This window comes from Oryctolagus cuniculus, chromosome 6, assembly GCF_964237555.1.
Source record: "Oryctolagus cuniculus chromosome 6, mOryCun1.1, whole genome shotgun sequence".
Classification (NCBI taxonomy): domain Eukaryota; kingdom Metazoa; phylum Chordata; class Mammalia; order Lagomorpha; family Leporidae; genus Oryctolagus; species Oryctolagus cuniculus.
In genome coordinates, this window is record NC_091437.1 from 16,590,266 (window position 1) to 16,603,605 (window position 13,340).

The 13,340-nt window shown below is 47.0% G+C and overlaps 1 protein-coding gene across 2 annotated transcripts in view; it reads left to right on the forward strand.

Annotated features, from left to right (window-relative positions):
* MEGF10 (multiple EGF like domains 10) overlaps window positions 1-12,833 on the forward strand; it is a 171,589-nt gene extending 158,756 nt beyond the window's left edge. Inside the window, exons 19-25 of one of the 2 annotated variants that reach the window (XM_051844159.2) lie at window positions 76-204; window positions 2,502-2,738; window positions 3,720-3,847; window positions 5,187-5,313; window positions 8,102-8,146; window positions 9,255-9,461; window positions 11,342-12,833. In XM_051844159.2, coding sequence (XP_051700119.2) covers window positions 76-204; window positions 2,502-2,738; window positions 3,720-3,847; window positions 5,187-5,313; window positions 8,102-8,146; window positions 9,255-9,461; window positions 11,342-11,523 — 1,055 coding nt within the window. In that variant the 3' untranslated portion in view covers window positions 11,524-12,833. The remainder of the gene's footprint in view (window positions 1-75; window positions 205-2,501; window positions 2,739-3,719; window positions 3,848-5,186; window positions 5,314-8,101; window positions 8,147-9,254; window positions 9,462-11,341) is intronic. The other variant, XM_002710085.5, reaches the window with a different exon arrangement.
* Window positions 12,834-13,340: the final 507 nt, after the last annotated feature.

Here is a 13,340-nt window from a genome sequence, read left to right on the forward strand (position 1 = left end):
CCACCCAGTAAGAGAGAGCCTTGCTTCAGCTCCCCAGGACCGGGAGGCTACATTGGGCCTGACCTCCTTTTCCAGAGTGTCCTGCAGGAACATATGGCTATGGCTGTCGCCAGATATGTGACTGTCTGAACAACTCCACCTGCGACCACATCACCGGGACCTGTTACTGCAGCCCAGGATGGAAGGGGGCACGATGTGATCAAGGTAAGCGTGCTAGCAAACGCTCACTATCCCCTGTTGTTATGTGACCATCATGTACCACCATGCACCACCCATTGGTCATGTGGGTTGTCTAGTATAATCCCCGTCACAGCTCTGCATGGCATCACTTGCTAGGTGAGTGCCTCAGTGTTCCTGTCCTACAGATAAAGAAGCCAAAGTTAAAGAGCTAAAATAATTTCCCGAAGGCCACAGAGCTGTTAGAGAGGATGTATCTTAGTTTTGATGCCAGATCTCTCTTATTCCAAAGCTCCTAAGCCTATGATGTTTTTTAGCTTTACTGCAGCATAATTAACATAAAAAATACATATTTAAAGTATGTAACTTGATAAAATCTGGAGCATGTAAGCAATGATGATATCACCATTAAAAAGACAACATCCATCATTCTGTACATTCTACATACCTTTCCACGCCACTTCCCCTTAGACCCCAGGCATTCACTAGTCTGCTCTCTGTTATTATAAAACTAGTTTGCATTTTGTAGAATTCCATTTAAATGGACTCACATTGTATTCTTTCTTTGGGTCTGGCTTTATTTACTTACTACAGTTATTCTGAGATTGTACTGTATCATTGTGTATGTCAGTCATTGAGTTCTTTTCATTGCTGAGTAATATTCCAATGAATGGATACACCATAATTTGTTGAGCCCTCCTTCTATAGATGAATGTTTGCATTGTATCCATTTTTTGACTACTACAGAGAAATCTATGGACCATTGTGTACAAGTCATTTTGTGGTCTGTATTTTCATTTCTCTTGGGTAAATACCTAAAAGCAGAATATTTGAGTCATATGGTAGGCACGCATATGTTGAGCATTTCAAAAAATTTGCATATATAGTTTTTTTTAACTTTTATGTAATAAACATAAATTTCCAAAGGCATCTATGGTTTTTAACTAGAGTGCATATCATAATCTCTTGGGAAAACCTGTCATATACATAGTCCCAGTTGCGTAATTCTGATTATAGGGTGGATAGGCCTTTGAGAAGGTGTCTGTGGTGGTTCTGAGGCATACCAAGGCTGCACTCTTGGGATGACAGGAAGCAAATAAGCTGCAAAAGTCTGTAAATATTTGTCCACCCCACATGGAGGTCCGGCACTGAGTTCCTGGCTGTAGGCGTCAGCCCAGCCCAGCCTCAGCCGTTGTGGACATTTGGGAAAGAACCAGTGGATGTGAACTCTCGGTGTCTCTTTCTCCCTTGCTATCTTTCTCTCTCTGTCTTCTGCCTTGCAAATAAATAAATAAATAAATTTCAAGTTGATTCACTGTTGGAGGTGGACTCACCTTAGACTACAGAGCACATAAATATTCGCAATTGCAACATTTAATTTCTTTCATAAAATAGCTTTTCATGCTCACGGTTTACATGTGGCTGTCACAGCAATGAGATGTTATATTTCATGATCACATCCTATTACAGGCACATTGTCTTCTTACTGCACTGGCCCCAGTGTTCTGTGTTTCCAGGCAGACTGTTTGAGAGGAGGTCTGGCTTTGAAAATCCTAAAATCCCTGGAGCATGTAATTGTGCTAAAAGCAGCTACAACGGAGGCAGCTGCCTCATTTACAGATGAGAAACACATCCTGAGAAGCCTGCGGGGAAGCTCAGGGTCTGTGGGTGCTTTCGGCTCAGATGCCAGATTTCTTGACTCTTCATTCGTACCTTTAGCATCCTCCCTTAAGGGGCCAGGAGGGAGCTGTGTCAAATGTGGAATTTGGAGCTTCGTGAGTGAGGTTGTAGGGTGATAGCATCACGTATCTGTTATGCAGAAATGACTGTGCAGAACACCATTTTCTGAGGGAGATGGTCCATCAAAATTAGTTCCTGGACAGTGTTTGTAACGGCATTAAGCTTGCTTGGGAGGAATCTACTCTTTGAAAAGCTAAGGACAGACACAGGATTAGACAGTTGGGACATGTAGGATTTGTCTCCCATAAACTCAGTGCTGAGTAACAAATCAAAGCTAGGTAAGTTGTCACCTCAGGTTAACTGCCAGTCTAAATGTTTAATATGAAATGTCTGAGAGCTCCCAACCCCTACTGCTGAGTCTTTGGATTCAGTAAATCCTTTGTCCAGGCACACACCAGCCACAGGCTTCTGAAAACAAGGAATGCTTGTCTTTCCTTCCTGCTCTGTTCCCAGAAGCCTCCCAGTTAACATTTGACAAACTGGAAATACCCAGGCCTTAGCCGGGCCGGGGATTTCTGCTGGCAGAGGGCAAGCCCACGTGCAGCGGCTGTCCTGACGCTGTGAGCTGCTTCTCCTTTCTCCAGCCGGAGTGATCATCGTTGGAAATCTGAACAGCCTAAGCCGAACCAGTACCGCACTGCCTGCTGATTCCTACCAGATCGGAGCCATCGCGGGCATCGTCATCCTGGTGCTCGTGGTCCTCTTCCTCCTGGGGTTGTTCGTGATTTACAGACACAAGCAGAAGGGGAAGGAGCCGAGCATGCCCGCCGTTACCTACACCCCGGCCATGCGGGTCATCAATGCGGATTACACCGTCTCCGGTGAGCGGCCTGGCGCTCCCTGGCCTGGATGTCTCGCCCGGTCCCTTGGCCCTGGGGGTGTGACTGTGCTGTCTGCATGTCTGTCTGTCCTCTCAGAGAGAACTGTGTGTTCTGAAAGGTTGTGAATGGTCACAGTGTTTTGTTGTGATCTCAGTGATTGTAAAATCATCACCCTGTGGTTTTCTAGGAGGGTTTCAAAGTTGGGCTCGTTGTGTGGTTGCTTTAGATTTAGGAAGTTGCCATCAGGAAGAGGCGTGTCTAGTCCCAGCTTCTGTCCCAGGTGAGGCGGAGCGATGGACAAGAGCGCTGAAGTGCACCAAGCTCAGGAGCACATGGGGGCAGCGACCGGGCTCTGCCTCTTGAGCTCCAGAGCTTTCCACAGGGACCTCTGGCCTCGAGGGCCACCGAGCTACATAACAACATCGGGGTTTTGTGGCGTTAGCAAGAGCCAGGGCAGTCCTTTAAGAAAGCTTTTTGAATCTTCCTTTCTGTCCCAAGTACCCATGAAATTTAGAAAAACAAAACTTAAGTGACAGTCAGCCCCCAGAAGAAGTCATCTTTAGACAGATGGAAAACTGGAAGTCTGCACTGACTTGTGGGCAGTTGCAGAAGCCGGCAGGCTGGTTGGCTGCTCATGGATACCAGCACCCTAAGGCCATCAGCACAGCAGCTGATGCACCTAGCAGTACATTTTCAGTGCAGAGGACTGGGAGAGGAGCTCATGCGTTTACAGAAAGAGGGGGCAGGCAGTTGGCTCAGAGGTTACCATGCCACTGGGACTGCCTCCAGCCGGTATCAGAGGGCCTGGGCTTTCATCCCAGCTCTGCTTCCAAGCCAGATTCCTGCTAACGCGCACCTGAGAGGCAGCAGGTGATGGCTCAAGCACTTGGGGTCGGGCCTGAGCTTCCATCCTCTGGCTTGAGCCCAGAAAGGCAGGAGTTGAAAGGGTGTATGTGTGGTAACCGGCTGCTTCTCCCACAGAAACCCTGCCCCACAGCACGGGCGGCGCGGGGAACAGTCACTACTTCACCAATCCCAGCTACCACACGCTGACGCAGTGCGCCACGTCCCCGCACGTCAACAACAGGGACCGCATGACCATGGCCAAGGTGAGGGGGCGTGCTCGGGTGCTGGACGGTGGGCAGGGCAGAGGGGCAGGCACGCGCGTTCATGGAGGGCCGCCGCCGCTGTTCCAGACACTTTCCTGCTACTGACGGTCCCTCCAGGCAGTGCCCTCTGGGTGTGTCTCAGGCTCTCAAGTTGGCTGACAAAAACCCCAAGGAGCAGGAGTCTCTGCCATGTAACTGCTGCCCGTGAGTGAGTCAGGCGCCCCTGTCTGTGCAGCCTGCGCCGTTTCCATCACACGCCCTGGAAAAACGTTCCTGGCGCTGCGTGACGCCGCTTTAACCCTGCGTCACGGAGGCCTGTAGCCGCACGGACCCTGGGTAGAGTTGCCAGCTCTGTCTTTCCTCGCCACCCGGCTTCTAGCACCCTTTCCTGGGCTCCTGGCCTTGAGTCACAGCCGTAATAATACCCGGTGATTGGAGTTGAACCATGTGCAGCTGGGACTTCTGACGTGTCACCGATGGTCCCCAGAGTAAAAGCAGGACTGGCGTGTGCCCAGCCTTGCTAACCACTCTTGGCTTCCGTGCTTTGAATGAAAGGGAGGATTAAACGAGAGACCCGAAGCTCCGAGTGGTGGGAGATCCCAGGCTCACCTCCAAGGCTCACCTCCCAGCCTCCTGGCTCTGCTCTGAAATCCCAAGCATTTCTCCCTCCCACGTGGTCTTTGCAGGCTCCCCTGTGCGGTTCCAGCTCTCTCTCAGAAACAGCACGGGCTAATGAAGTGAATCCAGTTGTCATTAAATTGGTGCAGCCAGCTTTTAATCACAGTGAAGCAGGGTTATGGAGCCCCTGACATTCTGCCCAGCCTCGCGTTCCCGCCACCGCATCTGTTCTCTCCTCTCTCCTCTCTCTCTCTCTCTCTCTCTCTCTCTCTCTCTCTCTCTCTCTCACACACACACACACACACACACACTCCGGGAGGGAGGCAGGCAGACCACCCCATCAGCGCAGCCATGCCTGGAGAGCGTCACCCGTGACTCACATAAGATCCTGGAGCTTTGGGTGGGAAGCTCAGACCAGGAATGCATTTTTTTTTCCCAAGTCAAAGTTCCATGTATAGAAATCCCAGCAAGGTCTAACTGGCACAGCGGGGCTGAGTGTAATGAGGTGAGGTCACAAGGAATAAATGGGCCCTGGGTCATGAGCTCCTGCTGCCCTCCCAGTGCCACCAGGTCAGGAGCAATCGCCTCAGTCCCTGCTCTCGGCTTCTTCTAGGGACCATCCCTGGTGTGTGCCCTGGACTTGCTTTCCCCCAGCCCTGCACCTCTGTGCTGGGTCACGCTCGGCTCCCTTTGTTTAAAGCCTTTGTTTGTATGTTGCCAGCAGTCAAAAAACAATCAGCTGTTTGTGAATCTCAAAAACGTGAATCCTGGCAAAAGGGGCGCGATGGTGGACTGCACCGGGACGCTGCCGGCCGACTGGAAGCATGGCGGGTACCTCAACGAGCTCGGTGAGTGCTCCTGCCCACGTCCCAGCAAGGCCTTTACCTTCCCCGCCCTGGACACAGCCCCGGGCTCCTGGGCTGTGGGGGTCTGCTGAAAACACGCATCAGCGGAACAACACCGAACACCCACGTGGGCCGGCCGCCGTCCTTCCTGCTTTATTTCCTGAACAGACCCTGGGTTGCTTTGGGCCAGCACTGGATGCAAAGGGACAAGGATGGCCGCTGCTGGAAGCTTTTCTTCCATGTGGCGTTGTGTCAGCATCCCCAGGATACCACTGAGGAACCCAGTGGTCAGGGGGTCAGCAACTTGTGCAAGGCCTCAGAGTCTGTAAAGTGTGAGACGTGGTACCCAGCCCTGCTGCAGCGTGTCCTCCCCTTTGGTGTCTTTTCACATAGAGAAGCCGCGGCTCAGATACTTTGTCTTTATCAGGAGGGGCTCTAGATGCCCACAGTGAAGGAGCAGACCAAGGAGTCTCAAACCTTTCGGAACCAGGAGCCCTGTACACCCTGAAAATTAGTGAGGGCCCCATGGAGTTTCTGTTGATGGGGGCAGTAACTATTCATAGTTACCATCTTGGCAATAAAACTGAGACTATTCTTAAACTACTTATTGATTTATTTGAAATAATAGTAATCTCGTTTCATGAGAACATGAAGTATGTTAAGAAAAATAACTGCATTTTCCAAAATCAAAAAAAGTGTCAGGGAAAAGAGAATCACTATTATACATTTTTCTTTCCTTTTCAAAAAATGTTTGAGATAACACATTTTAACTTACATTATAGTCAAAGGCTCATTGTCCCACTAAATAAAGAGTTCAACAAAAAAAAGTAGAAAAGACCATAGTTCAACAGGAATATAGGCAAGAGCTATAAACAATAATCAAACAAAAAGATGTCAGTTTCACTCACATACAGTAAATTTTAAAGTAGCCACAGACCATTAAAACTGTGGTAGTCTATCATTCTTAATTAGCAATCTACAGATTCAATGCAGTCCCTATCAAAATACCAGTGACATTCTTTGCAGAATTAGGAAAGGCAATCCTAAAATTCATGTGATGTCATGAAAGACCAGGAATAGCCAAAGCATCCTAAGCAAATAAAATAAAATAACAAGCTGGAAGCACCACAATACCTGAATTCAAACCATACTACAAAAGCATGCTAAAAGCTATGGTAATTAATTAAGACAACATGGGCCAGCGCCACGGCTTGCTAGACTAATCCTCTGCCTGCGGTGCTGGCACCCCGGGTTCTAGTCCCGGTTGGGGCGCCAGATTCTGTCCCTGTTGCTCCTCTTCCTGTCCAGCTCTCGGTTGTGGCCAGGGAGTGCAGTGGAGGATGGCCCAGGTGCTTGGGCCCTGCACCCACATGGGAGACCAGGAGAAGCACCTGCCTCCTGGCTTCAGATCAGCACAGCGCGCCAGCTGCAATGCGCCGGCCATAGTAGCTGCTTGGGAGGTGAACCAACGGAAAAAGGAAGACCTTTCTCTCTCTCTCTCTCTCTCTCTCTCTCTCTCTCTCACTGCCTAACTCTGCCTGTCAAAAAAAAAAAAAAAAAAAAAAAGGTACTGGCATAAAAACCAACACATATATCAGTAGAACAGGATAGAGAGCCGGGAAATTAATTTGTGTACATATAGCCAAGTGGTTTTTTAAAAATACTTATTTATTTGTATGAAACACAGAGTTAGAGAGAGAGAGAGAGAGAAAGAAAGGAATCTTCCATCCACTGGTTTACTCCCTAAATGGCCACAATGGCTTGAGCTGGGCCAGACCAAAGCTAGGAGCCAAGACCTTCATCTGTGTCTCTGAAGTGGGTGCAGGGGTCCAAGCTCTTGGGCCATCCTCCACTGCTTTCCCAAGCTCATTAGCAGGGAGCTGGATCAGAAGTGGAGCAGCCGAGACTCAGATCAGCACCTCTCTGGGACAGCATCACCACAGGCAGTGGCTTCATCTGCTGCAACACAACACCGGCCCCGTGCCAGCTGATTTTTGGCAGTGTCCAGCCCATATACTGGAGAAAGGAGAAGCTCTTCAGTAAATGGTGCTGGCAAAGCTGGATTATCTATGTAGAAAAATGCACAGTGTTTTACATTTTTATAAATGTCATTCACATCCGGCGCGATGAAGACAGCTGGATTCTCACGTCTGCTTCTGCTTCATTTTTCCCAATGTGAGCACGAATGCTCCCCCTGTTCACCTCCGACCTCCCCCACACAGGGGCCAGACATTTTGAAACAAGGAAGTTGTTGTCCATCCAGGCTCACACGTAACTACTGCCCCATGCCTGGAAAAATCAAGTTGTTCAAAGCTGATTAAAGATGGGTAACAACTTCTTTCAGCGTATAATGTGGTGGTCAGCAGTGTCAGAAGCTGCCAGTCTTAGAAAGACGGGAGTAGAGTGGAGATAGCAACTGCATGGTCATTTTTGGAATACTACTTGAAAACCAGCAGTCTTGGAACGTCTTTGCAAAGGCGTGAGTTCCTGTTTCTGCTATGCTGCCTAGCATCAAGTACAGTGACTCACGTCGGTGCGTCTGTCACTACCTGTGGTGATCAGATTTTCCCAAAGTCAACTGAGCAGGGAGAGGGTCCCGTGTGTGTGTTTCCTTCTAAGCACTGCAGACACCCGGCACAGCTGCTCTGCTGGGAAGGTTGCAGCCTTGGTCATTGTCCACGGCGGGGGGGGGGGGGGGGGGGGGGGATGCTCCTCCACGACCTTGGAATGTTGGATGAATTTTCATTACTTTACATTTTCAATGGGTGTCTTTTTCCTTTCTCTGTCATAGGTGCATTTGGACTTGACAGAAGCTACATGGGAAAATCCCTAAAAGGTATGGTGCAAATTGGAGAAATACCTGTGTGATAATCACGATTTTTAACTTTTTTTTAATCTCAGAGTGAAATAATTTTTTAAATAAGCAAGAGTTGCAAGGTAGAGAAAATGTGGAGTTGTTAGGGTGGTAAACTACTGCACCAAACGCCCAGACATGGTCAGCTGACATGGAGAGTAACCATTAGTGGATTTGTTACAGTGTAAATGTTGGAATGCCCTTGTGGCATAATGGGTTAAGCCACCACCTGCAATGCTGGCATCCCAAATGGGCATGGGTTCGAGTCCTGGATGCTTCACTTCCCATCCAGCTCCCTACTAATACAACTGGGTAAGCAGTGGAGGATGGCTCAAGTCCTTGGGCCCCTGCACCCACATGGGAGACCTGGGTGAAGCTCCTGGCTCTTGGCTTGAGCCTGGCCCAGCCCTGGCTGTTGCAGCTATTTGGGGAGTGAACCAGCAGATGGAAGATCTCTCTCTCACACTCTGTAATTCTGCTTCCACATAAATAAATAAATCTTTTTTAAAAATAGAGTCTTAGTCTTAGGGAGGAGAGGTTTCTGTTTGCTGAGGAAATGCTCCTGTTTCCTAGAGCAGGAATATGGCTTACGCTGAGAGAAATGTCAGAATGGAAATGGAAGGGAAAACAGAGAGAGGAGCTGAATTAGGTGTGCACCAAAGTCTGTGCGGATGCGTCGAAGGCGTGCGGTGCCTGCCCGGGGGTGGCTCAGGGAATCTTCCTTCACATCACAGACGCCTTTCTGTCTGTTATAGCAAAACCATCTTGTTGTGCTCCTCCCAGCCCTCAGCAGCTTGGTTGAAAGGTTTCAGTTAGTAGCTTTTCTATTAGTAAAATAGAATGGAATTAATTACCTTTGAATGTGATCGTCAAAATGAAATCAGATCCATGGTATTGCATGGGTACTCACCTTATGAGCTAACATTAGCTTAATGCATGGCTCACTTTATGACACATTCTCTCCACCAGAAGTGGAAAGTGTATCCTAACAGGTTCAGTGTGTGGAATTACGGAAACCTCGCCCACGCAAGCAGTCTCCAGAAAGTGCTGTGAAACAGCATTGGCTTTTTTCTTCCATCTCTCTTCACAGACCTGGGAAAGAACTCGGAATATAATTCAAGTACCTGCTCCCTGAGCAGTTCTGAGAACCCGTATGCCACTATTAAAGACCCACCCGTGCTTATCCCTAAAAACTCAGAGTGTGGCTATGTGGAGATGAAGTCCCCAGCGCGCAGAGACTCCCCGTATGCTGAGATCAACAGCTCTACGACAGCCACCAAGAACGTCTATGAAGTTGGTGAGTTCTCCCCACCATAGAAAGAACCCCATGTGGCGGCTTTGTGTGTGTGTGTTTTAAACATAATTTTCAACGTCTCATGTTTTAGATGCAACCTGTGTTTACACTGGTCACGTTGATTGGTGTCGAATGGATTTTTTAGGGAAAATATGAAAAATTGGAAGTTTTCCTTATCTTCCACCTGGCCATCCGTCTTTTGTTTGGTAACCATAGTAAGTATTTTAGCACACATGGAATAGCATGTGTGTCATATTAGCTAATATGTTGAGTTGGCCAAAACCAATGATACAACTCAATTGAACAGGTGGTTCCATTTCCTGATTGTACTTATTATATTATGTAATACTTTTAGCAGGATTGGAACATTTTGCTTTTAAACTTGTCTAATATGTCAATAATATTCTCAGATGTGAATCTGATTCAAATTAATAACAGCTCAGTTTAAAATTAGTTATTTTTATTTCCCCTTGTGAGTTCCATTTGGAAAAAGATAAAATATACCACAGCCACACCACCATTGGCTAGACATTCAAGCTGGTTATATATTTTAATCTCTCTTTCTTTCTCCCAGTATTTGTGACTTTAACTTTTTTTTTTTTTTGACAGGCAGAGTGGACAGTGAGAGAGAGAGAGACAGAGAGAAAGGTCTTCCTTTGCCGTTGGTTCACCCTCCAATGGCCGGTGCACCGTATTGATCCGAAGGCAGGAGCCAGGTGCTTCTCCTGGTCTCCCATGGGGTGCAGGGCCCAAGCACCTGGGCCATCCTCCACTGCACTCCCGGGCCACAGCGGAGAGCTGACCTGGAAGAGGGGCAGCCGGGACAGAATCCGGCACCCCGACCGGGACTAGAACCTGGTGTGCCAGCGCCGCCAGGCGGAGAATTAGCCTAGTGAGCCGCGGCGCTGGCCCTGTGACTTTAACTTTTAAAAGTTCTCTACTACTTACTAATGAAGGGGCTAACACTAATAACTTATGCCTTAGATGTGTCAATTACATACATAACAATTTATTTTTAATATATTCAGTTTTTAAACTGGAAACCATAGTATACTAAATTTAGTTTTGGAAAGTCAGTTACGGTTCCCTTTAAAATTGTGCTGTATGCGCACCACAGTAGGATGAGAACTCAACTGAGAATGAGTTTGGAGTCCTAAAGCTTTGAGCTTCTGGAATGTTTCCAGGATCTGAGTTAATGTTTAAGAACCTCAGTCTTCTCAGCTGTTGAATAAGGGTTTGGGCTAGATGATCCCCATGGTGTTTGCCAGACAGTGACTCATTTCTAGGGTTTTAAAAATATTCTCTGAGTGCCACCCTCTCCACTACATGGTCATCTCTTTACTCCGAGTGTGATTTGTGTGCGTCAGTTGATCTAACAACCAAAGAGGCACAAACGCTGTGTGATTATAAAACAATGATGCTTTTAAAAGTCTTATTCCCTTATATTTTTTATTAAAAGATCCTCTTGAATTTGATATTTATAAGAAATTCCATATTCTTCGGATTTTCCATTTCTTAAAATTAATGTGTGCTGGGGCCGGCGCCATGGCTCACTAGGCTAATCCTCCGCCTGTGGCACCAGCATCCCATATGGGCACCAGGTTCTAGTCCCAGTTGCTCCTCTTCCAGTCCAGCTCTCTGCTGTGGCCTGGGAGGGCAGTGGAGGTTGGCCCAGGTGCTGGGGCCCCTGCACCCACCAGCATGGGAGACCACAAGGAAGCACCTGCTCCTGGCTTTGGATGGGCACAGCGCTGGCCGTGGCGGCCATTTGGGGAGTGAACCAGCAGAGGGAAGACTTTTCTCTCTGTCTCTCTCTCTCACTGCCTGTAATTCTACCTGTCAAATAAATTAAAAAAAAATTAATGTGTGCTTGATTATTATAGAACCGACCGTGAGTGTTGTACAAGGAATGTTCAGTAACAACGGGCACCTCACTCAGGATCCATACGACCTCCCAAAGAACAGCCACATCCCGTGCCACTATGACCTCCTGCCTGTGCGAGACAGCTCATCCTCCCCTAAGCAAGAGGACAGTGGCAGCAGCAGCAGCAGCAGCACTGAATGACACCAAAGAACCACTGGGTAGCTGCTGGAACGCTTTCCAGAGCTGCAGTTGGGTTCTCCTCCATCCTCACCTTTGCCCTCTCATGGGGATCCTGCAACGACCTGATAAGCAGTTGTTGGACATGAACTAGGAAGCTCCAAGCTGAGGCTGACGCTGACTGTAGGTGCTTTTTGTACAGGTGACTTGGAAGGAGACGGTGACGTGATTCCCATTGCTGTTAGTTTCGGAACTGTACCCGGAAGCGTGGCTTATCTGAAGGTGTCAGCTAAAAGCATGGACTGCAGAAGGCCTTCGGAGACACGGGTTGCAGTGGACGATGACTTGATTGCTTGAAAAATTAAGATTTAAGCATTTCCTTTCTCATTTGCATCGTAGAGCTGTCTCTGGGATTGTGCAGCCTACCATAAAATGTGCTTCCTGACAGAAGGACTCGCTGAGGATGGAGAAGAAGCGGTCACATTGCTGAGTCCCTGTTGCTCCACTTCTCTCAGCTGGACTCAGGACTTGGGGCTCACATGGATTCAGGAGGAAAGATCCTGTCCAGTGGCAGGGCTGGGTAGATTGGAATGAATTCTAGAAGTGGATAGCAAATTTAAATATGAAAAGTTTAGATTTTTTTTTTTTTAGGATGAAGGAATGTATAATTAGAGTTCTTTTAGAAATAGTAGAAGAATTGCAGAAATCAATACAAAATGTGCCAGGCAAAGGTGGTTTCTCCCTGTTGTTTAGCCCTTGGCCTACTTCAAACCTGTGACACTATTCGGATCACTCTATCTTACATGTGCATCCCTTGAGATTCATAACATATCAATAATTATTTCATACCTACAGAAATGCAATAATTTTATTTTTGACAGACTGGATTGAATGAGTGTGTAATGTTTGGGAAAGGGTGTAAATTTTAAATGTAAGAAGATGCTTAAGTTTTGTAAACCATTAGTAATACAAGCTGTAATATAGAATTAGCAAACAGTTTTGATTAATTTTTCCCTAGAAGTGACTGAAATATTTTTGTGCATATTTGAGAAAAGGGCACTTTCCTTTTGATTGATTGTGGAGGTAGGGAAACTATGCTTAAGCTGGTCTTTTGCATTGCTAATATGACATGTTCCCCACTTTTCATTAATGTGTATTTCCATTTTTAAGTTGTATATTCTATGTTTTGTAGTTTTTGGATTGCTAATGAAAAAAACTATTATATTATATCTTCACAGTTTCTTGTATTATTGTCACTCATCCCCTGCTTGGTAAAAATGCTTTGTTCTTTTTTCTTTTGAAGGGAAGAAATGAAAATATATAATCTGAATCTATTAAAGTTGGTCATTACTAAACTGATTCAGTAACCGTAGGTGGATAGCTTGTGATTAAAATTGAGAAACTTTTTAATAGTCCAGAATGAAGTACCTTCTGAACCCTTGGTTTCCTCAGTCTTGGTTAAACCAGGAGGTAAGGGAGCAAGAATGAAACATTGTGACTGCGTAGGAACTACAGGTGGATCTCACTACGGCCCTTCTATGGAGTGGTCATGTAATTAGTTATCCAAACTGGGACACTTGACAGCAAATGAGGGCATTCTTAGTAGTTACCCTGCAGTGCTCTAATCCTGGATCGTTTCAGGCAAACCATGGCAGATGCTCATCCTGTGCTTGCCAGGTGGTGTCTCATGGTGGTGTGGGTGTGATTCAAGAACCTTTTTCTTTCTTTGATCTACTTGAGGAAGCAGAGGGACTGAAAGGTGGAATAGAGAGCATCCTCATAAGAGAAGGCAGTCATCTTCCGTCTTTCAAAGACGTAGCATTCTGCCTCTGTGAGTCATT